Below are 24125 nucleotides of genomic sequence, written 5' to 3'. Positions count from 1 at the left end.
TATATATATATATATATATATATATATATATATATATATATATATATATATATATATATATATATATATATATATATATATATATATTTATATATGTATATATATATGTATATATATATATGTTAAAACACACATGTGAACTTTTGAGAGATAATACCGTCAGTAAGAAATCAAAAGCAGACTCTTTACCAAATGCCGTCATAATTTATGATGAAATTTTTTATAGTCTGAGAGTGAAAGCTAATAAAATGAAGACGATTTTTATTTCAGTCGGAAAAAATTTGCTAAAAATATTCGAATCAAAACAAAAATAATTAATAATTTTAATTTTCCTTTAGTGTCTAGGTTCGTTTAGAATATCTTTTGATTAGTTTGATAAAGCATTTAAAATGCTTATATCAAATAAACCAATAGGTCATGATGATATTAGCGAAAACGTGGTTATTAACTCATATAAAATCATAAAATATATTCTTTATAAAGTATTTAAATGTTCAATTGATTAAGGAATATTTCCTGATCAGTTGAATTTGGCGAAAGATACATCAATCTTTAAAGGAGGAGAGTTGTTGAGTGTCAGTAATTACCGTCATATCTCTGTTCTCTCTGTTTTTTCTAAAATTTTAGAGAGAATTCTTTATACCAAAATTTTCCAACATCTATTTCAAAATTAATATGGGTTTAAGAATCAATATGAGTTTAAGAAAAATAACTCTATTAAGCACGCTTTACTAAAAATAACTCAATGTATTTCAGATTCATTTGAAAAGTCCAAATTTATTTTAGGCATTTTTGTTGACTTATCAAAAGCGTATAATATGATTGACCATTAAATTCTCTTCGAAAATCTAAAGTATTATTGAATCACAGGAAATTTTCTTAAGCTAATAACCACTGGTGACAAAAATTTGGCACAATCTTTGATAAGCTAAAACTTATTGAATTTTTAGTTATCCAGTCTTAATTTTTTAGTTATTTTGTTTATAAAGTGTTACTTAACTTTTACTGAAAGTTTTGTTTACTTAGATTAATTAATAAAAAAGTTATCCAGAAATGAAGTCGACGACATTAATTGAACAAGTGTACAACTATTGTAATTTGCATCCTAACGCTAAAACGAAGAGCACCGTAGAGTATTTTGTTGCCTCTAATCACCCCGAAAGAACCATTAAACGTTATATGGCAAAGTGGAAGAACAATGAGCCAAAGTCTCGTAAGCCTGGATCAGGCAGAAAACCAAAAATTATGACTGCTGGGAACATCAATCGCCTGAAAGGTCTTTTGAACAACCGGTCTGGAACTTCAACAAGAAAAATTGCAAACAAATTCAAGTGTGATCATTCCTACATTGTAAAAACAATAAAAAACAAAACAAACATTTGTTATTTTAAGAAAAACCAAATCCCTGATCGCATTGAGAAACAGTTAAAGCAATTGCAACTGAAGTGTGGAAGAATTTGTCGCAAATTCAGAAACCGCGACTTTGTCATTGACGGTGAGTCTTATTTTACATTTAAACATACAAATAAAAATTCGAATGTTGGATTTTACTCAGATGAAGCAAAAAATGCACCAAAATATGTAAAATATAAGCTCAAAAGCAAATTGGAAAAAAAAAATTCTTGTGTGGATAACCATATCCCCTCGTGGAATCTCGAAACCATTTATTGTTCCTGCGAGACTGGCAATTAATCAAACAGTGTACATAAATGATTGCATCATCAAACGATTGATTCCTTTTATCAACAAACATCACAGTGATGGTAATTATGTATTCTGGCCTGACTTGGCCTCTTCACATTATGCTAGAAGTGTGACCAATTACCTCGATGAGAAAAATATCCTTTATGTAACAAAATTTGATAATCCAGCACGTGTCCCAGAATTACAACCAATTGAAAATTCCTGGTCAATCCTTAAAGGCTACGTGTATGAAAACAATTGGGAAGCTGAAAGTGAAGATCAGCTGCAAAAAAAAATCCATTCTTGTTTAAAAAAAATTGATAAAAATCTTGTACAAGGCATGTGTGAACATGTATACAAAAAAGTTGATGCCGTACGTCGTAATGGCGAGAAATCATTATTGCAATCCCGAAAATAAAAAACAAATATACTGTTTAATATTCTGTACATTATTTTTTGATCATTAAACTTTTAGTTGTACTATTACTGTCTGTGTTTATTTTGTGCCAAATTTTTGTCACCAGGGGTTATAAAGTTATTTACGCAATAGAAAGCAATTTGCTCATTTCGACCAATCATCGCGATCTCTATTATTAGAATTAACTTGCGGGGTTTCTCAAGGATCTGTACTAGGACCTCTTCTTTTTCTCATTTACATAAACAACCTCTATGAAGCATCCAATTTGATGACAGTTATGTTTGCTAATGACACAAACTTTTTTTATCTCTTAGCAACATAACGACACTATTTTCTTGTATGGACAATGAACTAATGAAGGAGTCTCAATGGTTTAAATCAAAAAAAATTTCTTTGAATATTAAAAAAAAAATGGTCTCTTTTTCAATCTAACTCTAAAAACCTTCTACATCCAATCAAGTTATAAAGACCGTTTTTCAAATGCTAAGCCTCTTTTTATTGAAATAAATATTTTAAGTATATTTCAACTAAATATTTTTATTGTACTGCGTTTTATGTTTAAATGTAAAACTCGTACAGCTACGGTTTCTCTTCACAATTCATTTTCGTTAAAAGTAAAAAATAAATAATATTTACGAAATGATAATTTCCTTCTTCAATCAGTTTTTAGAACCAACTTAGGCAAGTTTTGTATTTCTTTTTGAGGCGCATTTCTGTGGAACAATATAGTTTTGAAACATTTTGATTTTTTCTCAAGAATGGAACTTTTTCGCATTTAGGAGGAAATTAAAAAATATTATTCTCTCAATTGAAAGCATACTTATATATTTTTTAATTTAATTATTGTGATTTGTTTAAAAGGTTTTTACTAACTCTAATATAAAACATATTTATTTGACTAAATACTTGTATATTTAAATTTTGTTTTGTTAATTTTATTTTTGTGTATCATGTTAATTTATACATTTTATACCTATCAAGCCTTGTATTTTATGAATTTATATAAAACATTTGTTTTAACTTCCAACTTTCTTTTTATAAACTTTATTTGACTGCCTTAATTAGGGGTCGTCCATAAAGTACGTACGCCAAAAATTTTGAAATTTGACCCCCCCCTCCCCCTGTTGCCATGCGTACTTTTATGTCCCACCCCCCCTTAAAAGTACGTACGTTTCTCAAATACCCCCCCCCCCTCAAATATCCCTTCCCCCCCTCCCATCCCTCCTTTATTATTTTTTCTGAATAAAAAAGGTTTATTTTAAAAAAAAAAAAGACGGAGGGACCTTAGATGCTTTATACGACCCCAAAATTCTTTGTTTGCGCATTTTTTAAACGTCTTTAAGTATATATGCAAATAATAATTTAAATAAATTTAAAATCAGTTGTAAGAATTTGTTTATTTGGGCGAGAGGTTGATGCGACGGAATTAGTCGCGGTGATCCAGGTACGATTCCCGGTGAAATCCTTGTGAACCTTTTTTGTTTTAATAACGAATCAAATGTAAATAAACTATACTTAACGTGGACGTTTTTTTCAGGCACCCTTCCTTAGTAAGTAAAAAACGAGTCTTACGTGAGATCAGTAATATTGAAAACAAAGGGTAAAACCCAGTGGGAGGGGGCAACAGCAAATTTTGTGCCCTTTTGTTAATTTAAGAAGCTTTTTATTTTACTAAAACCTAGCGGTCAAATTTGGAAGATTTTGAGACGCCATTGACATGCTTTTTTTGGGGGTGACTCCGTCCCATCAACCACGGCCCTCAGGTCTTACTCAGGGCCAGAATATAAGGAATGGCATGTGTGCATGGGCCCCCTCAGGACTTTTTGATGTTCTAGATTGAACACTTTCACACATCGTGCAAACTTAAGTTTGTTAATATGCCAAATGAGGTGGCCTTGCAAAAAATTTGGATGGTGGAGGCCTGGGAACAAAAAGCCCTAAAGCATTTGCCTCCCCCCTTCCCTGCCCAAACGTGAGGGAAATATGTAGCAAAATTTTTAACTTTAACATCTAAAACTAAATTTAAATTTATCGACAGATTTTAATTTTTGTAGAAAAATATTGTAAATTACAAAAAAGTTATGACCATGCAAAATTTACACCCGTCTCATTTTTGGGGGTCGGGAGGGTAAGCGTTTTAAGGCTTTTTATTCACAGGCCTCCACCATCATGATATTTTGCAAGGCCTCCTCAATTGGCATAGGTATAAACAAACTTAAGTTATGAGTTTACACGATGTGTGAAAGTGTCCTATCTGGAACATCAAAAAATTCTGAGGGCGTCTATACATGTGTGTGTATAGAGAAAAACTATACCCTCTACTCCATATACCATACATCTTTTTATGTTGGAAAACTAGAATATTTAGTCAGAATGTAACTTTTCTATTGATTAGCTGGTTAATTGTGATAAATTAGAAAATCGAAGTACGTACTTTTAAATTGAACCCTCCCCCCCCCCCCTCTTATACGCTTTCGTACGGTTTTTGAAGACCTCCCCCCTCCCCCCAATGAGCGTACGTACTTTATGGACAACCCCTTATTTTATTTACATTACAATATTGTTTTGAACACGTAACGATTGTAAGCGGTTCTTGATGACAAGATCATCTTATCTTCCGCAAGCCACAGCGTTCTTATTTTAAATGCAACACAATTTGTAATTTTTTTATTTATATTCATTATTCTTTTATTTACTCTATTGGAATAGTTGTTATGAAGAAATAAAAGAACAAAAAAAGAAAAAAAAAAAAAAAAGTTATTTTAGAACGAATATAGTGAATGCAAAAATATCTATACATGTATGTATATACACGTATATAAACAGGCTCATAAGACAACACGCGCATCGTTAAGAAATTTGAGATTCGGCGCACAAAATTTATTAAAAATACTTTGCAAATTAATTTATCAGTGAACAAAGACAACAATTGTCAAAATTTCATATACATTTTTTCTTCTGGGTTTATAAAAACTTAAAAGGCAAAATTTTGACCAAGTAAAATTAAAACAAAAGGTAACGCAACTAAGATTACAATACTTTTTAAAATTTTTTAAATTACTGGTTTAATGTGGTTTCAAACATAAGGAATTCTATGAAAAGATTTCTCAGAGTAAATACTGCAGTTAAAAATCCAATAAAAACTCATAATTAACGAAAAAATATCAAGACAACTTATTTACTTGACAAATTTTGTTACGTACGTGTATAACTACAAAGATATGTCAATATTAAAAAGATAATGAGACGAAATTGGCATATCAATATTTGCCAGTATGAGCATGCCAATACAACTCCAATATTGGCATTCTAATATTGGACAAACAATATAGAAGCAATATTAGCATGCATATACTTTCCAATATTGGTATGTCAATATTAGCGCAATACTTTTTACCATTATTGGCGCAATATTGTATATTTTGTCCGATATTGGCCGAGATACCCAATATTGCATCATTATTATACCAATATATCAATTTTGGCAATCGTTTTTTTTTTGAGTTTAGAGTTTCGATTCAAGGTAACGTAAATAAAATCCTCACTTTGAATTTTACAATCACCAATAATAAAAAATTTACATTCATTTGTTTTATTTATAGAATTAGAATTAAAACATTCATTACAAAATTTCTATGGAAAATATTTGATGGGGGAGGGGGGTGGGTGGGTAGGGAAAAGAGTTTGGGATAACAGAAGGAGAAAAAAAATTCCCATATACAATACTATATAAATGTTGTAGCTAACAATCTAAAGATTTAAAAAAAATACAACATACGGCTTTTAAAAATGGTTCATAAAATTCCTTTATAATCTGATCCTAGGTGGTTATTTTCCTTTTCTAGTCGTAAAAGTTTTTCGATGTTTCCTCCCTCCATCTTTTTCAATAGCCGTGGCCAGAAAACGGTCAATTATTTCCTTGATAACTTCGTCACTTGCATTAACAAATTGCCTTTTTACAGAAGCTGTAAATAAGTTTTAAGTTGATAATGGAATTGTAAATACGAACAAAATTAAATTGTTAGTTTAAATTACTATCAACTATACTGCCAACCTACCAAATACAACCAATTCTACTAAAGGTTCAGTTTATATCAACACCATATTGTCATGTATGTAGATACATTCACATATTAATCTCTATTTGCTTTTTTTCAACACTTTCAACACAAGTATGAATATGGTAAATGCAGAATTTTTACCAAAATATTTAATTACTAGCAGAAAGCAACCCATAATACGGGTTACGGTCGGTCTGTTACTTAATTTATAGTGGCTGTTTTCCACAATTTAAAGTTGCGAAACCTTAACTAATACCCTGTAAGAAAAACTCCTTCAAATTAAAAAAATAAACTATCTGTAAAATTAAAATAAATTAATTTACCAATTATCTAACGTTATTTGAGTAATTTACAACTGACATAGGTCATATTAGTGTATGGCCGAACCATTTTCCTAGACATTACTAAGTTCAACACAATACGTTTTTAGTTACTGACACAAAATAATAACACTTCAACATGCCTTAAATTGACGAAAGATTAAAGCTAAATTCTTGTTATATTTTTTATAACATGAACTTTAATTAATAAGATTAATATGAAGTGAACGTAAATTATTTATTTTTGGTATCCCCTTGATACATGTTTCTTTAAAAAAGGAAATTGTCTTTAAAACGATAAATGCACATAACTAAATAAATTTATTATAAATAACTAAGCAATTGAGTACAAATACGTTTCAAACAAAAAAAAGTCGATTTACAATCAAACATGTGTATTAGGGTGGAGCGATTTTCGTAGCAAAAAAAAAAAAGAGTTTAAAAACCAATATTACTGAGACACGAATCAATGTCTATTAATTATAAGATAAAAGTAAAAAAATATTTTTTGATTTTGATGAGATCTTGAGGGTCCTCTTTGGAATTTAAATTCTTGACAGGTCCTAATATTTTTGAATTTTTTTTTTCTAAACCATTATCAACCTTGGACTCAAAAAAAGCAGAAAAAAATGCTTGTTTCATAAATAATAATTTTATTAGAAAAATTTTTTAGTGAAAAAAATACTTGCAAAAATATACCTTAAAACCCCCGTTTTGTTGAGGACGGGGGTTTTTAATGAAAAAAACAACTCTACTTTTTTAATTTTAATTTTTTAATAAAAACAAATATTGTTTTCAAAATCAGTATATTATTTTGCTTCTTTTAAGTATCAAGTTGATATAGTTTAGAAAAAAAAAAATTTAAACAATATTAAGACCCATCAAAAATTTAGAATCCAAAGAGGAACCTCAAGAACTCATCTAAACTAAAAAAAAAAGAGTAAGGTTCTTTTTTCACCAAAAGATATTGATTTGCTGTTCAGGCAAATCAAATTTCAAAAATTTTCAAAATCGCTCTACCCTAATGTGTATAACAAATTGTAAAAAATATGTAAACTTTGATCTTTTATATTGCATTAATGCGTCATATGACAAACCTAAAATAAAAATTGTAACAGATTAGTAGACATAAAAGAAAAACAAAACAAAACAAAAAAAACAACTGGAATTCAATTTACCTGCTTTTCGGTAGCCTGTTGTCATACTTAAACTGCTGTCATGATGCAACTTGTCGGTGTTGTTTTATGACGTTATTTCACGTTGGCTTTTAGTAAACTTTAGTTATATTTAAAAGACATTACAATAGATTTAAAATATTTTAATTAAAAATAAAAATAAAAAAATGCTTCAAGGAGCCAAACTAAAAACATTAAAGATAAAAAATCAAATAGATTTAAATAAATTGCATTTATATAGCTAAATAGTCTTGGCTTATAGTAAATTTTAAAAGCAGTGTTTTCAATAAATTAAACTACCAATTAATTATTTTTAACAAATAGAATGTAGCATCCTATTATGATGATTGGGTAGTGAATCAATTTAACTATATTTAAGTTTAATTGGTGAAAAAAAAAAAAAATTTTAATTAAAAAAGACAAAACAAACCAAATACAAACAATAGTATATTATAAAAAATTACAAATTAAAAAAAAATTACAAACTTAAAAAAAATAAAAAAAAGTCACCGAAGAAAAAACGGCAACAAAAAAGTTATAAATATCTTCACTGATAGAAGACATTTTCAACCTTTTGGTTGCTGTTTTTTCTTCTGTCTCCCAACACCCCGGTATGGATGAGCCCTCCATTTGAAGGATGGCTCATCCATACCGCCATTACTTTGCCACTTATTGAAGGACCTCTCCGAGAGAGGCCCTGGGTGTTGGGAGCAATGTCTTTTGTATTCCTCAAATGTTAACGACTCTAAAATTACAAATATAGGGATATAATAAAATTTAAAAATATTTACAATTTTTTTTAATCAAAATATAAAGCATAACCTCACCATTTTCACAGGATGAAGAGGATGCTAAAAATAAATTAAAAAAAAGTAAATTAAAGAAAGTTAAACTTGTGAGAAATTTAATTTTAATAAAAATATGAGTAAAATGCAAACAGTTTAAAAATGTCATATTTATATTAAACAATTCTTTCACCTATTGCACATATTTCTCCGTAAAAAATATATAAAATTTAAAACACAGCCCTACCAGTTATGCTTCTACCAGACACTAAAGACAAAAAATATACCTCAGAATAATTGATAGAATTATATTTACATATAAATAAATACTTAACTATAACTTTTTTTACCTATTCCCCTCATTTCTTCCATGAAGTTATCTAAAGTAAGATAACTGAATCTAAAACTAATTAAAACTAAACTAAAATTAACTATAAACTAAACCAAAACTAAAAAAAACTTTAAATTTTAATATCTGTACCTCAGAACACAAAGGTCGGTTATCCAGTTTTTTGTAAAAATGAGTTAAATATGAGACCTTTTTAGTTTTATCAGTATCTACATAGGTATAAAGACTGTTTTCCTGCAACAATGTGAAACAAAGTATGGTCAATATAAAGGGTCTGGTGTCCCCACAATGTTCAAAGGAAAAACGTCTGTAGTTCAGAAATGACTTTTCACTTTTTTTATTTAACTTTTTATTTTTGTCAAAATTATATTTCATGTGCCTCAAGACAAATTAAATAAGACAAATTAAATAAAACATAAATTTAACCATCAAGAATAAAAAAGCCAATAAAGACTAATTATTTTAATATTTACTCTCTCCTGGACAATTTCTAAAATGTGACAACTGACTTGGACTACTGAGTGTACACATATAAATATAAATATAAATGCTTTATTTAACTATACTAATCACATAATTTATACTTAGTTTTTTTTCCAACTCTCCTAAAAGTAAAAAGAAAATAAAGCTATAGTACTTGAAGTTTTAAAATTCAAGTTACAGTACAAATAAACAAATTCCTATTAACAATTATTTTAACAGCAAAAACACTGACTTATTTCAGTCTTCAATTCTGTGTCTAAACAATAAAAGCACTTAAATGTATAGACGTTAAAATATCTACTTAACTTTTTAAAAATAAATTCACTAAACTAATGTAACTAATGCCTTTATTAGCTCTCTCTTGATCAACTAAAGAAAATAAATTTTAATTAAACTAACTTGAGGTAAAATAATAAGAAGCCGTCTTACTGAGAATCTTAAATTTCTTCTCTATTATTATTATTATCTACTCTATTATTATTATCTATTATTTTCTTCTCTATTATTATTATTTACTAATTTCTTCTCTATTATTATTATTATTATTATTCTCTATTATAATTATCTACTATTATTATTACTATTATTGACAATATAATTTTAAGTATTACCTTAGTTAAGCCCAAGAACTATAAGTTCTTGGGCTTAACTAAGGTAATACTTAAAAATATAAAAACCTACTGTTTTACTTTTAAGTCAACAACAATATTTTAAAAAACATTTTAGTTACTTTATAAAAAATAAAAATCCTTTTAAACATACTACCTCTCTCTTCATTGTTGTCAACTAAACAGAAAAACAAACAAACAACTGTTAGTAAATTTTCCCTTTGGTAGTAGGTTATTAAATAGATTAAATAGATTAAAGATCTATAATCTGCTCTTACAGTCTATAAAATTATCATTAAACTATAACTGTTTTCGACAACCTGGTGTAATTTAACATAGATATATTTTTTTTCAAATGAAAAAAATTATTAAAGTACATTATATAAACAGAGAACAAATGTAGTGATAGTGGATTTAATCCGAAAATAGAAAGAACCTTTAGAAAAAAGCTTACTGCTTTTAAATCTACAAAAATTTCCAACTTACATTTTTTTATCTACATTTATCTATAATAAAATATGAATTAATGAGTTACCATTATTTAAAGTTGATCCAGAAGCAACTAAAATAAATTATCATATAAAAAGTTTATTTATATAATCTTGACGATAATGTTGAAATAAACAATATTTATTGCTTGAAAAGTTAAGTAACAAATGTAATTCAAGTATATTAAAATAAATGTACGAAGTTACCTGTTGTGGCTGGTGCAACTGAAGTTATAACTAAATAAAAAAATATTAAATAAAAAAGCTATTTTATCTATCTTATCTACTTTATCCTGATGATTATGTTTAAATAAACAATGTTTATTAATTCTTTTTAAAATAAATTAAAAAACATTACTATTTGCTGTAAAATAAAATAAAAGACATTACTATTTGCACCAACTGATGATGCAACACACCTAAATGACAAAATTTATTAAAATATTTAAAACATATTCAATGCTTTAAAAGAATATTCAAAATAAGTTTTAAAATCTACAAAATCTAAGTCCTTACTGAGTTCTACCTGTCAGTCTAAAAATAAAAATTGAGATAAAATTATATACAATAAAATTGCTAATGCTACATTTGTACTCAAATAAAATCTAAATGATAAAACTTACTTAAGTCGCTGTCAGCTAGCCTGTTTAAAAAAAAAATTATATTCTCATTAATCCTAATCTATAATCTATAAATAAACTTACTAATATAAACGATAAATAAACTTGAACTAATATAAACTTTAAATAAACTACTATATACTATATAAACTAATATAAACTATAAATAAACTAATATAACTATGTTACTAATATAAACTATAAATAAACTACTATACACTATATACTTACTAAAAAGGCCTTCAGCTCCTTCAAACTGCTCTAAAAAAATGAAACAATACTTGCTTAAAATGATCTAAAAAGACTGAAGACAAAACTGAAACACTTTACTAAAAAAGAAACATTGTACTAAAAAAAATTTTTTACCAGTCATTTTAGTTTTAACTTCTTCTAAAAAAAAAAACAGAAAAATAAAAACAACGAACAACAAACAAATTTTAGTTTTTAAACAATGAACAATATAAGTTCCACTTGAAACTAAAAATTTATCAGCTCTAGTCGGCTGGAAGACCTTGCTTGAAAGACCGCGTGGAGTAAAGAAATGCTTTTAGAAAAGCCTTGAAAGTTCTTTATTAAAAAATAAAGTGAAACGACACTAACACTATTGAATTACAGTATTCATATTTAGAAGATTAGATAAATTACAGCATTCATGTTTAGATTGTATTAAAAAAACTATTTTACCAGACATTTTATTTCTAACTTCTTCTAAAAAATGAAAACAGGCTATAAAAATTAGAATAATAAAAACAACCAACAACAAACAAACGATTATTTAAATTTTTGTTTTAAACAATGAACAACATCAACTCTTCTTGAGAACAAAAGTACATCATCTCAAATTCGCAAGCTGACTTAACTTGAAAGACCGCATGGAAAATGTAACCGCGCATAAAAAAGTCTAGAAACTACTTAAAAACTAAGAAATAGTGTATTTTACAGAATACAGAATCGTAAGTAACAATACAAACAATAGGCGAAACATTAGGCGTAACTATGCGCACTATTCATTAGCGTATTAATATATAAAATAAGCAATCAATTTGTTATGAAGGCAATTATAAAATTGTGTCTCACCTTTCACCACCTGGCAAGACAAAAAGATTTTTTTTGCTTCCTCCCATACATTGAATAAATAAGTCACACTTCTTTGGTCATTATCATTTTTATAATTGCAGTTGTCATTTCTTTATAATCTTCACCTCCAACTGTTGCAAGGAAGTTCATCTAAAATAATAATAAAGATAACAAATGTAATGTAGTTAAACACTCATAAAATAAATGAAAACTATTTACAAGTTATACTCTATATTTACATAGTATTATAAATCAAACTCATTTATTACATTTTTATAGTAAAAATATGCTAATTGCACATATAGCATATTTCTAAAAAACTACTTACTGATTGCAATTTACTAATACATACCAAAGATTGAAAAGTGTCTTTGTTCTTAACATGTTCTTCCGGGATTAGATGGTGATTTTCATCTTTAATGGGCCAATAATTCCATTGAGTTGAGGCAGATGGTCCTACAATTTTCCACCAGGAATGCCACCTGCTGCAGGAAACACCAAACCTTTTCTTTATTGATTAGGCGGTTTTTTAATTTTTTTATAATAAAAATTGACACTAACTATGACTACGCGTTAAACAAAAATCAATCGGTTTGATCTATATTAAACAACAAGGCATAAACTTCAGTGTTTAACAAAACTAAGAAGTATCATGTTTAGAAAACGGTATTAGTATCAGAAACCAAAATCAATGAATATCTAAACAAATAACACATCACCGTAATTTTTTTACCAGCTAGTCGCGAGCCTAAAGCTTTAAAAACAGTTATCAAGTTCTGGCTTGGAGAGGGTGAAGATGAATAAGTACCACCAGGAGAAGTCACAAATTTAATTTGAGATGACACACTTGTATTTTTAGATTTTTTAATAACTGAAGTTGTACTTGCAGGTTGTATTAGTTTTTGGAAATTAGCTTCAACAGGCTTCTTAAATTTGGTTGATAACGATGAACAGCTATCCCCCTCAGTACTACTCTTACTCTCACCACAACATGCAAGCTTCTTAGCAGGAGGCAATGTATGTTCTTCATTACTAACTATTGGTGTTTCAACGAAAAAAAAAACCAAAGGTAAAAGCAGTAGCTGTCAATGAACCGTTACTAAATATTAGTCTGTAGTGAACTATAGTAGCTCAGGTCATTATCACGTCCATGCACACTGTTTATATGTGCAACAAGCTAAAAATTTAACTAAAAAAGTAACTTTAATGCTGTAATGATAAATAATAACAATCATCAAAAGTAGAGATAAGAATTAAAATCACAAAAAGAATTTTTAACTGCTTTCAGTTGTTATCAGGAGTCATCGTAGCTTCACGTTTTTCAGCTGTTTGGCGTGCGGGTCGCAAGTGTTTTATAAACTATATTCATATTTATCAGCCATAATGAACAGATGATATTCATGGCTGATGGGCCTTTTTTTTTCTCATTAAAGAAATTCAGCAACAACAAATTTTTTTAATTGCATTTTAACACCTAATTGCTAAAACCTAAAAAAAAAGGTACTTCTATGATAATAAACTTCAGATAATATTAATTTTCTAATCTTAAGCAATTAAAGTAAATGAAATAACAATATTAGGGGAATCAAATTTATGTATTTTTTGTCAAAAAATCCAAAACTATTTGTTTGAAGAAAACTTTTTTTCGGTTTTCAAACTTTGCACAGCCCTATGTGAAAACAGCCTTACTATAGAAGGTAATCTTTTATTCTGCTTTTTTACTTTTATAGTATGCTGCAAAAACATTAGTTGCAGTATTTATATAACCTAGTCACACCTTTAAGTAAATTACCATAATATTCTTAGCCTTTTCACAAACATTTAGTTACTTACGCTTTATGGAAATTGATATAAAAAGTCTAAAAATCAGCCTAACCAACCAACTCAAAATAAATAAACAATCTTATGGGAAATTGTGTAATAATTCCAAGCATATGTTGGAATTATTGCTACAATTTCTTAAATGCTACTTACTAAATGTAGCCTTTCGCAAATTGAATTACAAAATAAAACTATTTTGCTACATACATAAGTCGCACTTGCGAAACGAGTACTTTCGCTAAACGACGTTTCGAAGTCTTTAAAAAAATTTTGTTGGTCAAGCGGATATAATTGTGAATAATAAAATTTTTATAAACCAAAATGTTTATAATAAAATTTTATTTTCAATATTGCAACATATGAGCATTTTAAGGTTTTATTTTTTAAAATAATGATAAAAATACACATTTGTTGGAATTTCCAGAAAAAAAATAAATCCAGCATATGCAACTCTACTATATTGGTTGTCATCATATCCTAATGTAGGGTCATACATTTATATATATATATATATATATATATATATATATATATATATATATATATATATATATATATATATATATATATATATATATATATATATATATATATGTATATATGTATACCCGAGTGGCAAACAGTATGCTACTCGGATATATATTTATATATATAAATATATATATATATATATATACATATAAATCAGACACCAAGTTTACATTGGCCCAACATAAGTTTTAACATTAACAAATTTATTCCGTTAAGTCAACATTTATTTAATGTTTTTTTTGGTGTAAGTAATCTTTCAATTAAGCAAATCGGTTTTTGCAAATATCATACTGTATTGGGCCAACATAGTCTATATGCCATATGCTTTTTTTCGGCGTAATATTACAGTTCTCCAAATTAGTTTTTCGCAAACATCTTTCTATGTTTAGCCAACATTTTGGCCCAACAGTTATAAACTAAATAATTTCCTCATTTAAATTATAATTTTAATTTATAACTTTTTTAAACTTTTTTTCAAAAAAGTTTTTAGCAGGTTTATTTTAAAATCATTAAAACGCTATTTATTTAGAAGACAATATTTTTTAAGTGAACTAATTTTTTAGAAGACCTTTCCTCTAAATAGATAATTATATCTTAACGACTGTCTTTTTTTTTTCTAGACAAGATATAATGTATTCTATAAAAATTTCAACTTTTTATTTGTTTATGTTAATAAAAAAAAAAAAAAGAAGAAAGAAAAACACAATTGAAAAAATATGTAGTTATTGAGTTGAATTTGATCTATATTTTTATAAAAATGAGATAATGGAATCATAGTGCAATAACAAAATCCTAAATATTCCGAATTTGTGTACCGTCGACTCACAAGAAAAGCTGTTTTACGTTAAACTTTTTTAACCAATTATAGTTGCATCGGCTATTGAAATATTACTTTCTCAAGAAACTCATTAAACAATATGAATGAGGCTGTTATTTTTCGGTTGCTTTGTAGTAACAACTATTTTGATCAATATTAAAGCTGAGATAGTTTCCTCCTATACAGATTATTTCATAAAAATATTTATCCAATTTTGTAAAAGTAGGTCGTTGTGCTGGAACTTTGTCCCAACATGAAAGCATGACTTGATACCTAAAATTAGAAATTTATATTTATATTTAAAAGTAAATTATGAAAAAAGTTACTTACAAAAGTGCAATAAATCAAAAGTATTACATTAAGTTAGAACAATTATTTGGTTTTTCCATTCTGTTACCAGTCTTTAAATATTCAAGAAAATCCTCATTTTTTATAGTAGGATATGGAGCTCCTCCTGAAAAATATACAATGCATTCATATATATATATATATATATATATATATATATATATATATATATATATATATATATATATATATATATATGTATTTCAGGGATGACGGAATTGCGGCACTTAAAAGGTTATTGAGCTCTTTTCAAAAGTTTTATTGGTTTACTAATAATAAAAACTTAAATTATACAAAGCCGGAAGACATGTTGTTTGAAAAATAGTTATAGCAAAAGGTGATTATATCGCACTTCACAATAAAAGTAAGAGAAGAAAAATTAAAAATGAGAACAGATCATTTCATGGTGATTGGACAGAAAAATATGCATTTGGTGTCATAATCTGGTTTTGCTGGATAATGCTCTGAGAAGAAAAATTGCCTTGATGGGGTGGTTTTGAAGTTATTCAAGTTTTTTAACAATGTGTGCAGAAACAGAGTTCCATACAAAAGCAGCTACTGGAGATGAGTTCTTATCAGCAATGTGCTGAGTCTCTTCCTGACTTATGCATTTTATAGAGCTTTTTTAAGCTTTCTCTAGTAGACCAAAGACCAAAGCTAGCTTTTGATAGTATCATTTCAACATGCATGTCCCATTTGATGCTGTGTGAAATGCAAACGCCAACACCACTTTCGTTGAAAGAGGAATCAAGAAGAGGTATCCCTTGTTTATCCCTTGTAAGAGATAGTATTGGTGGTTGGGATCTTTGCTTTTGTTGATGTGTAAGATAAGGTGCATTTTGAAGTTAAGTAGCACACGCCAGGTTGTAGTCCAAGACATAATTTGATTTATATTGTTCTGGAGAATAATTGGGCTGTCAGGAGTAAAATTGTTTGAAAAAACTTTGCTGGCATCAGCATATAACTTCATTCGATGATTACGTAGACCTGTAACGTCATTGACGTATAAAACAAATAGAAGAGGTTAAAGAACAGATCCTTTTGTTTCTCAGCAGTTTTAAGAGTAATGAGTGATCGCAGTTCTCATAAAGTTGATTTAAGACCGACAACTCATTTATCACAGAAAATGTGCGTTTCTAGAATGTAAGAGACAATTGACTCTAACTTAAAGAAGCGAAAACAGACAAAAGGATCTTATTATAGATTGTAGCTATATTGCTATAATTAGTTGTTACAATGTCATTTGATATTTTCATAAACTAAATTGCTTTTTAACTTCAAGTTTCATATTTATATATCGATAGATAAGTTATAAATTTGTCTTTGCTTTTTCTGATATAGAGTTTTTATATTCAGTAATAGAATGAACAAGTGTGTTTTTTATTTTTTTGCAACAATTGTTGTGTCTAAACGCCAGTTTCAATCTTTGCTTTTACAATAAAGCTATTTTTTATTTTTTATTTGAGAGATTACATTATTAGTGATCCAAGGTTTATGCCAAACAAAAAAATGCGATGTAATTTGGTATTTGAAGATTAGATCCATTAGTAAAGATAGATTGTATTATTTTATAACAATTATCAATACTAAACAATTTACCAAAATTCTTTGAAATACATAATCAATTTTTAAATGTTACCATTTAAAAAACTTGTCAAGATTAAGAAAACTACAGCATAATTCCAAGTTGGTGGAATTAAGATAAAGTTCTACAGTATAATTCCAAGTTGGAATTAAATGCTGAATTTAATTTTTTTTTGTTGAAAATTAAAGTTTTTTTGATGCAGCCAAGTTGAGATTATCTTTCGAGAGACAATATGCATTAAGAAGTTCCACTTAATATAATAGTAAAAGTTGAATTAATCTAGAATGTAGAAATCTTGAGTGCCTAAAGTAAAGTTGGGCCTAATTTAGAGTTCAATAGAATAGTATTAAAATTTACACGATATGCTAAATGATTGGAATCAATCTTCTCAATTACTAGTTTTTATCTAGACCATTTGTGGTAGTTTATATCTTTTATTTTTTTGTTGCACTTTTTATTACATTTTAAATAAGCATTTCATTACAATATTTAAAATACAAATATATAGAAATAAAAAAATTTATACATCATGATCGTTATTAATGAAATAAAAGAATGCAGGGACTCAAGGAAGACCATACGGTTTTGTCGTCGTACTAATAAGAAATGTTCGTGTTAAAATTTACAAGACATTTACAAAATAAAAAATAAGTAACGAAGTAAGAAACTTAAAATATTCCTGATAAATACAAGATGCATTATATCTATTATATAGTAGATAACAGTTGTTAATGATACATATATAAAATTTTTATAGATTCATGTTTTAATAGAGAGTAAAAAAAACACTAAAAAACATCAGAAGTGTTAAATCTTCGAAATCTTCGAGAAGTGTTAAATCTTCGATTTTTAAACTATTTTATTCCATAAGAATGGTCCGCAATAATCAATACAAAATTTACAAAGATTTGTTTAAAAAATGGGCCACTTAATATAACTATTATTGCGTAAAATGTGTTTATTTTATCTTTTGATGAACACAAATTATGGAAAGAAATCGGAGATCAATTTACATTTAAACATGAAACAAAGAATATTAAAAATATTAGGCTCATATAATTTAAAAACTTTCATTTCAAATAATAAAGGCTTGGTATGAGTATAACGGTCTTTAAAATGCATAAGACGTGCGACATGCTTCTACTGAAAATAAAGAGGTTTAAGTTTGTTTTTATTTGTACTACCCCAAGCAATGTTTGCATACTTTATGTGACAATGAATAAATGGGTGATATAAATTAAATAAAGTATGTTTATTTAAAATATTTCTTCCTTTATACAATATTCCTATACTTTTTGAAAATTTACTTGGATAAGTTTTTAATGTGATTTTCCCATGTAAGATTTTCATACAAACACCTAGAAAGTTTGTTACTGTTACTTTTTTATTTGTAAATTGTCACTAACAAGTTGAGGTATGTTAAATGGCAGTTTATGTTTTCTTTATATCTATCTAGTTTATGATATCTTTTTATATTTATATCTATCTATGTATACCTATGTATATATATATATACCTATGTATATTTATATATAAAGTAGATATATATATATAAAGTATATATATATATATATATATATATATATATATATACAGTAGATATATATATATATATATATATATACACACACACATATATAAATATATATATATATATATATATATATATATATATATATATATATATATATATATATATATATATATATATATATATATATATATATATATATATATATATATATATATATACAGTAGATAGATATATATATATCTACTGTATATATGTATATATATAAATATATATATATATATATTTATATATATATATATATGTATATATATATATATGTATATACATATATATATATATATATATATATATATATATGTATATATATATATATATATATATTTATATATATATATATATATATACAGTAGATATATATATCTACTGTATATATATATATATATATATATATATATATATATATATATATATATATATATTATATATATATATATATATATATATATATATATATACTGTATATATATATATTTTGAGTCACTTTCATGTGTTTTTGTGGGTTGGGATTGAGAAGAGCTGGCTTGAGTTTGAGTTGTTGATAGTCGGATTCGTTTTCTTGGATGGATTGATTCCAAACGGGCTTGTTTGATCATTGAATAACCAATCTTTCTTCCTCTCTTAACTTGCCTCTGGTAGAGCTCTTTATCCTCCGTGCTTTTCCATTCTCCATTAACGTTAGTGACATCAAATAACTGAGAAAGTGATGCAGTGAATTTATTAGACGGTTTCTTTTTGTTTTTGTTATATAGATTAATCAGACTAGTGAGCTTCTTTCTGATGAGTGCGCTAGATAATAGTGGAAAGTCTAGAATTTCCCTCCAGTGCAATTATATATCCGTAATCATAATTTTGATTCAATCCAGTCGCCGTTTTTCGCTGTTGAACAGAAAAGTGAAGTTTCCAAGAATTTGACTGTTTGTCCGCATCCGTGTGAGATTGGTTAGCTTTTCAATAGATGGAATACTTGGATCCCTTTTCTGTTTAGGAAAGGAGGGTAGATTCTTCATCCAAATATACCTGTTTGACTTTACACTTTTGCTGGAATTTCTATAAGACATTTTATTGACAATCTTGCACTGAAAACAAAAATATTCAAACGAGTTCACACTTCACACGGTATAGCTGGGATCAAAACAAAGATAATAAACAACATCTATTAACAAAATACTAAACTAACAACCATCTGTAAATGTCTTGTTTATAAACAAATGGAAATAGCTGACTGGAATGTGCTTAAAAGCAGTATAGAACGTCATATAAAAAGTCAGTGTGAAATTGAAACCAATAGTCTAAAAAAATTAGGTAACTTTTTTCAATTTTTGTAAAAATTGATGTAGCTACTGTCATCTATCTACAATTGTTCCTCTAATGTAAAGGGTTTCAGTTTCGTAACGAAAAATAATGATAATAGTTATTACCCTAATATATATCTACTGTATACATATGTCTACTGTATATATATATATATATATATATATATATATATATATATATATATATATATATATATATATATATATATATATATAAATTGATATAGCATTTTAACTCTAAAATTGATACAGTATTTTAACTACTATGATTTAAAAAAAAAATTATTTCAATTGTTGAAAAAGGTCACCCACAAACCAAATATTTGATTTTACTATATATATGTATGGATTAAACTTTCAACAATTTTGTGATGTTATTTTTGAATTCTGATTTAAATTAGAGAATTAATATGTAGTTTATAAGCATTTACCAGCTTAGTGCTACATCATAACACTAAACTACAAACAAATAAAAAATTACAAACTTATATAGAAATTGACAAGTACAAAAAACTAGAGAAAATATCGAAAAAATGTTGTGAAGTATTTAGCTTAATTAAAGCATAATATACAATTCTTATGCTTTGTTAGACAAAATAAATCTAAGCTGGATGTTGTTCTTTCTTTTTACAGATGTCAAAAAGATCTTTAAAACACTTGATTGATCATTCTGAACACTATTTTGTTCTGGGAATATCCTGTCTCCATAACTTTTTCACTGGGTTTAAGTTTTTTCTTGACCAAGAAAGCTGCTACATAGTTTCTGATAATTATCTACATTGTAAACTTGGTCAATAACCCAATACACAGTGGGCCAGAGGTAAATAAAACCCCTCAAAACTAATTCTTTATTGGAGTAACTTATTTTTTAAAATGTAATCTAGAGACCCCCAGCACTCTAAAATTGATATAGTATTTTAACTACTATGATTTTTGAGCTCAGTATATCAATTTTACCACAAAAATGGCAATATTTTTCCTTTTAAATATTGGTCAAGGTAAAAAATTATATAACAAAGATATATGACACCAGTAAGACAATTTTACAACATTTTACTTTCCAAATGGCATATACTACTCTATTGATATCATATATCAAAATAAAAAGAAGAAATAAGAAATTTTTTTTTATGCTTGTCATATTTCAAAGCGTTTTGCAATAAAACCCCTAATATAGCCGACCTTTTTTTTGACAATTACCTTTAAACAAGCAGAAAAACAGACTGCACTTGTAATCAACATTAAATTACACTCTCATATATAATTAAAAATTTAAAACCATATTTTCTGAGCTCAGCTGAGTGCAGTAGGTGCGAGGCTTTTTATCATAATACCCAATCATACATTTTACCTTAAAAAACTTAAGAAGAAACATAAAGATCATTTTTTCATTCTTTACAAGTCAAAACTTGTGTAGAATGTAACTTATGGAAAAGAAAATGTATTATATGTATTTATATCTCCAAAGAATTTTTATTTATCTAAAAAGGAGAGTTTAATTTACTAAAGAGAAATTTTAGTTTGTTTACAAGAAAAAAAATTTTCTTTTAAACAACAACTTATTGCATTGAAAGAGAGAAAACTACATTATCTAGTACTTTTAAATTTAATGTTGCCTAAAAAATTTTTTGACAATGTTTTTATTTTGGAAATTGTTCTTTACATGGGTCAAATGTGCTTTGTTTATTTACTTAACCCAAAAAAATAAAAAAACCTTTGATACCGTAATAACAGTATCTGCTTTCCATCCGGTAGATCTAGTGCTCGTAACTTATATTTTCTTTGTTTCTTTCTTCAACACTAAAATTTTATAGTATTGGTGACTAATACATTTACAATCAGAGTACAGTGGCCAGCTTTCTAAATTTAGTGTTTTCTTTGTTTCTTTTTTAAGTTAAACAGCTTCTTTAATAGTTGATTTAAATATAGCAGACTGTGAAGGTGTCTTTATGTTGATTCCGTATAGAGATAACTGTTGACAAATGGTTTCTGCTTTTCTGATTGATTACTTTAAAGATGTTACCAATTTGATGGCAGTTTTGGTTTTGGTGCAGTTCTTACTTGTACTCGCGAACTGTTTTTCTGAATCTTCAGATTCTTGACATTCTACCTTAGATACGGATTTCTGATGCTGTTACATGTTGAAATAGGCTGCGAAAATACTTTTCTTCTTTGAAAGGATGGATAGTTTTTGAACTAGAATCTTTACAAGATGCATAACTGACCTGTCCTTGGCTTTCAATCTGAAGATTATTCAATCTTTTGTCCTCACTGCAGAGTCATTCACCATCCGTCTTATATATATATATATATATATATATATATATATATATATATATATATATATATATATATATATATATATATTTATATATATATATTTATATATATATGTATATATATATATGTATATACATATATATATATATATATATATATATATATATATATATATATATATACATATATATACATATATATATATATATATATATATATATATATATATATATATTTATATATATGTATATATATGTATATATATATATATATATATATATGTATATACATATATATATATATATATATATATATATATATATATATATATATATATATATATATATATATATATATATATATATATATATATATATATATATATCAGATAGTGAATGACTCTGCAGTGAAAAAAACAAAGCTAAAGTTTAACAAGCTTTAGGAAGTGGCGAAAATGCTCTTAATAGGAATGATGGTGATAAATTCACAACAACAGCTTGGGAGCCATTTTTATTAGCTTATCTGACGTCAACATTTAATCCTATTTTGTATTTTTTCATGCTCTTTTTACAGTGATGGCCGAAATATTAGGCTAGGCTACAAAACCAAGATTAATTTTGAATGTACATACCTTGGCACAAATTAGTTATTAAATTAATGTATATATAGTTACTGTATGTATAGCCCAATGTTGTTTAAGTGATAATAAGTGCAATTTTTTTTATTTTTGCTCAAGATCCATTTTATTGAAAAATCTAACTATAAATTGAAAATTAAAATTTGGTCACCTGCTATCTGTCAGTATTTTCTTATTTGTTTGATGTTTATGAGCAGAAATTATAGGAAATTGTACATTAACAAGAGCTGATTGACATTACATTTAGGTCAATCTTTTATTTATTTTTATTTTTTACATTGTTTAATTGTAAAGAAACATGTTTAATTGTAAAGAAACATGTTTAATTAATAAAGGATTTTATGTCCTTTTAACAGATGGGAAAAGCTGACTTGTCACCGACAATATCGGCCAGAGTTGAGGTTTATCTACGAGAGACATCACTCACGCTAAAGGAGATTGCTAAAAATGTTTGAATAAGTCAGAAATTGGTTTCGAGAATGAAGAAGATGTAGACTGGTGAAAAATTACGAGGCAACCGTGTTGGCAATCGTGGCAGAAAAAAATCAATGTCTGTGCGTGACAACACGTACCTCATGAAATGCTGTATAAGTAACCGTAAAGTAACAAGCAAGATGTTGCAGAAAGAATGACAAAAAAGTAATGTACATGTGAGAACTGTCAAATAACAATTTATTGTGAATGATTTTCGAGCTCGACGGCTACGCAGAAAACGAAACCTGACTCCGGCAATGATCAAGAAACATTTGGCATGGGGAAAGCAACACAAGAATTTTACTGAAAATGATTGGAGTCAGGTGTGTTTCAGTGATGAATCATCCTTTTACATCATGGATGAAAAAGCAGCCTATGTACGTACGAGAGTTGGTAAAAAATTTCATCCTGACTGTGTTGCAGAAACAGTAAAGCACCCAACGTATGTCATGGTCTGGTCAGTTATCTCTATTCATTGGCCTGGACGACTGTTTATTGTTGAAGACACCATGAATCAAGTTCAATACAAGAAGGTGCTTGAGACACAACTGCTGCCTCAACTTGGTGAATGGTGTCAACGGAGACCGTTTACTTTTATGCAAGATGAAGCACCTTGTCACACTGCAAAGAAAGTCAAGAAATACTTAGCTGACAACCA

The 24125-nt window shown here is 27.2% G+C and overlaps 2 protein-coding genes across 4 annotated transcripts in view; both read right to left on the bottom strand.

Moving 5' to 3' along the window:
- Window positions 1-7345: 7345 nt before the first annotated feature.
- On the bottom strand, window positions 7346-14297 carry LOC136075466 (uncharacterized). 3 transcript variants are annotated; one of them, XM_065788750.1, is made up of 10 exons: window positions 12420-14297; window positions 12068-12217; window positions 10887-10904; window positions 10761-10789; window positions 10578-10607; window positions 10418-10444; window positions 10040-10060; window positions 8690-8710; window positions 8485-8508; window positions 8092-8402 (listed from the first exon to the last, which is right to left on the bottom strand). In XM_065788750.1, exons 2-10 carry the CDS (start codon window positions 12112-12114, stop codon window positions 8224-8226), a joined length of 396 nt encoding a protein of 131 aa, XP_065644822.1. In that variant the 5' UTR covers window positions 12115-12217; window positions 12420-14297; the 3' UTR covers window positions 8092-8223. The 3 variants fall into 3 exon arrangements, 1 of the variants encoding a protein (XP_065644822.1); XR_010635966.1 differs by lacking the exons at window positions 8092-8402; window positions 10040-10060; window positions 10418-10444; ... (3 more) ...; window positions 12068-12217; window positions 12420-14297 and adding exons at window positions 7346-7579; window positions 7661-7757; window positions 8793-9755 and having other exon boundaries at window positions 8485-8710; XR_010635965.1 differs by lacking the exons at window positions 8092-8402; window positions 10040-10060; window positions 10418-10444; ... (3 more) ...; window positions 12068-12217; window positions 12420-14297 and adding exons at window positions 7354-7579; window positions 7661-7757 and having other exon boundaries at window positions 8485-9661.
- An 828-nt stretch (window positions 14298-15125) lies between these two features.
- The window catches only part of LOC136074573 (fibroblast growth factor receptor 1-like), a 35358-nt gene continuing 26358 nt past the window's right edge, over window positions 15126-24125 (bottom strand). The window contains exons 11-12 of the mRNA XM_065786909.1: window positions 15594-15690; window positions 15126-15509 (exon numbers count right to left, since the gene is read on the bottom strand). Of these exons, the coding sequence (XP_065642981.1) occupies window positions 15350-15509; window positions 15594-15690 (257 nt within the window). The 3' untranslated portion in view covers window positions 15126-15349. The remainder of the gene's footprint in view (window positions 15510-15593; window positions 15691-24125) is intronic.

Source organism: Hydra vulgaris, chromosome 01, assembly GCF_038396675.1.
Source record: "Hydra vulgaris chromosome 01, alternate assembly HydraT2T_AEP".
Classification (NCBI taxonomy): Eukaryota; Metazoa; Cnidaria; class Hydrozoa; order Anthoathecata; family Hydridae; genus Hydra; species Hydra vulgaris.
Note: the sequence above shows the minus strand (reverse complement) of the source record. Positions and strands in the feature narration are given on the sequence as shown.

Coding starts and splice junctions, on each gene's coding strand:
- LOC136075466 (XM_065788750.1), bottom strand. CDS start 12,114: ATGGGAGGAAGCAAAAAAAATCTTTTTGTCTTGCCAGGTGGTGAAAG. Junction 10,061..10,417: donor TGGATCAACTTTAAATAATG/GTAACTCATTAA, acceptor TTTTCTGTTTAG/TTGACAACAATGAAGAGAGA. Junction 8,711..10,039: donor TGACAACAATGAAGAGAGAG/GTAGTATGTTTA, acceptor TTTTGTCTTTAG/TGTCTGGTAGAAGCATAACT.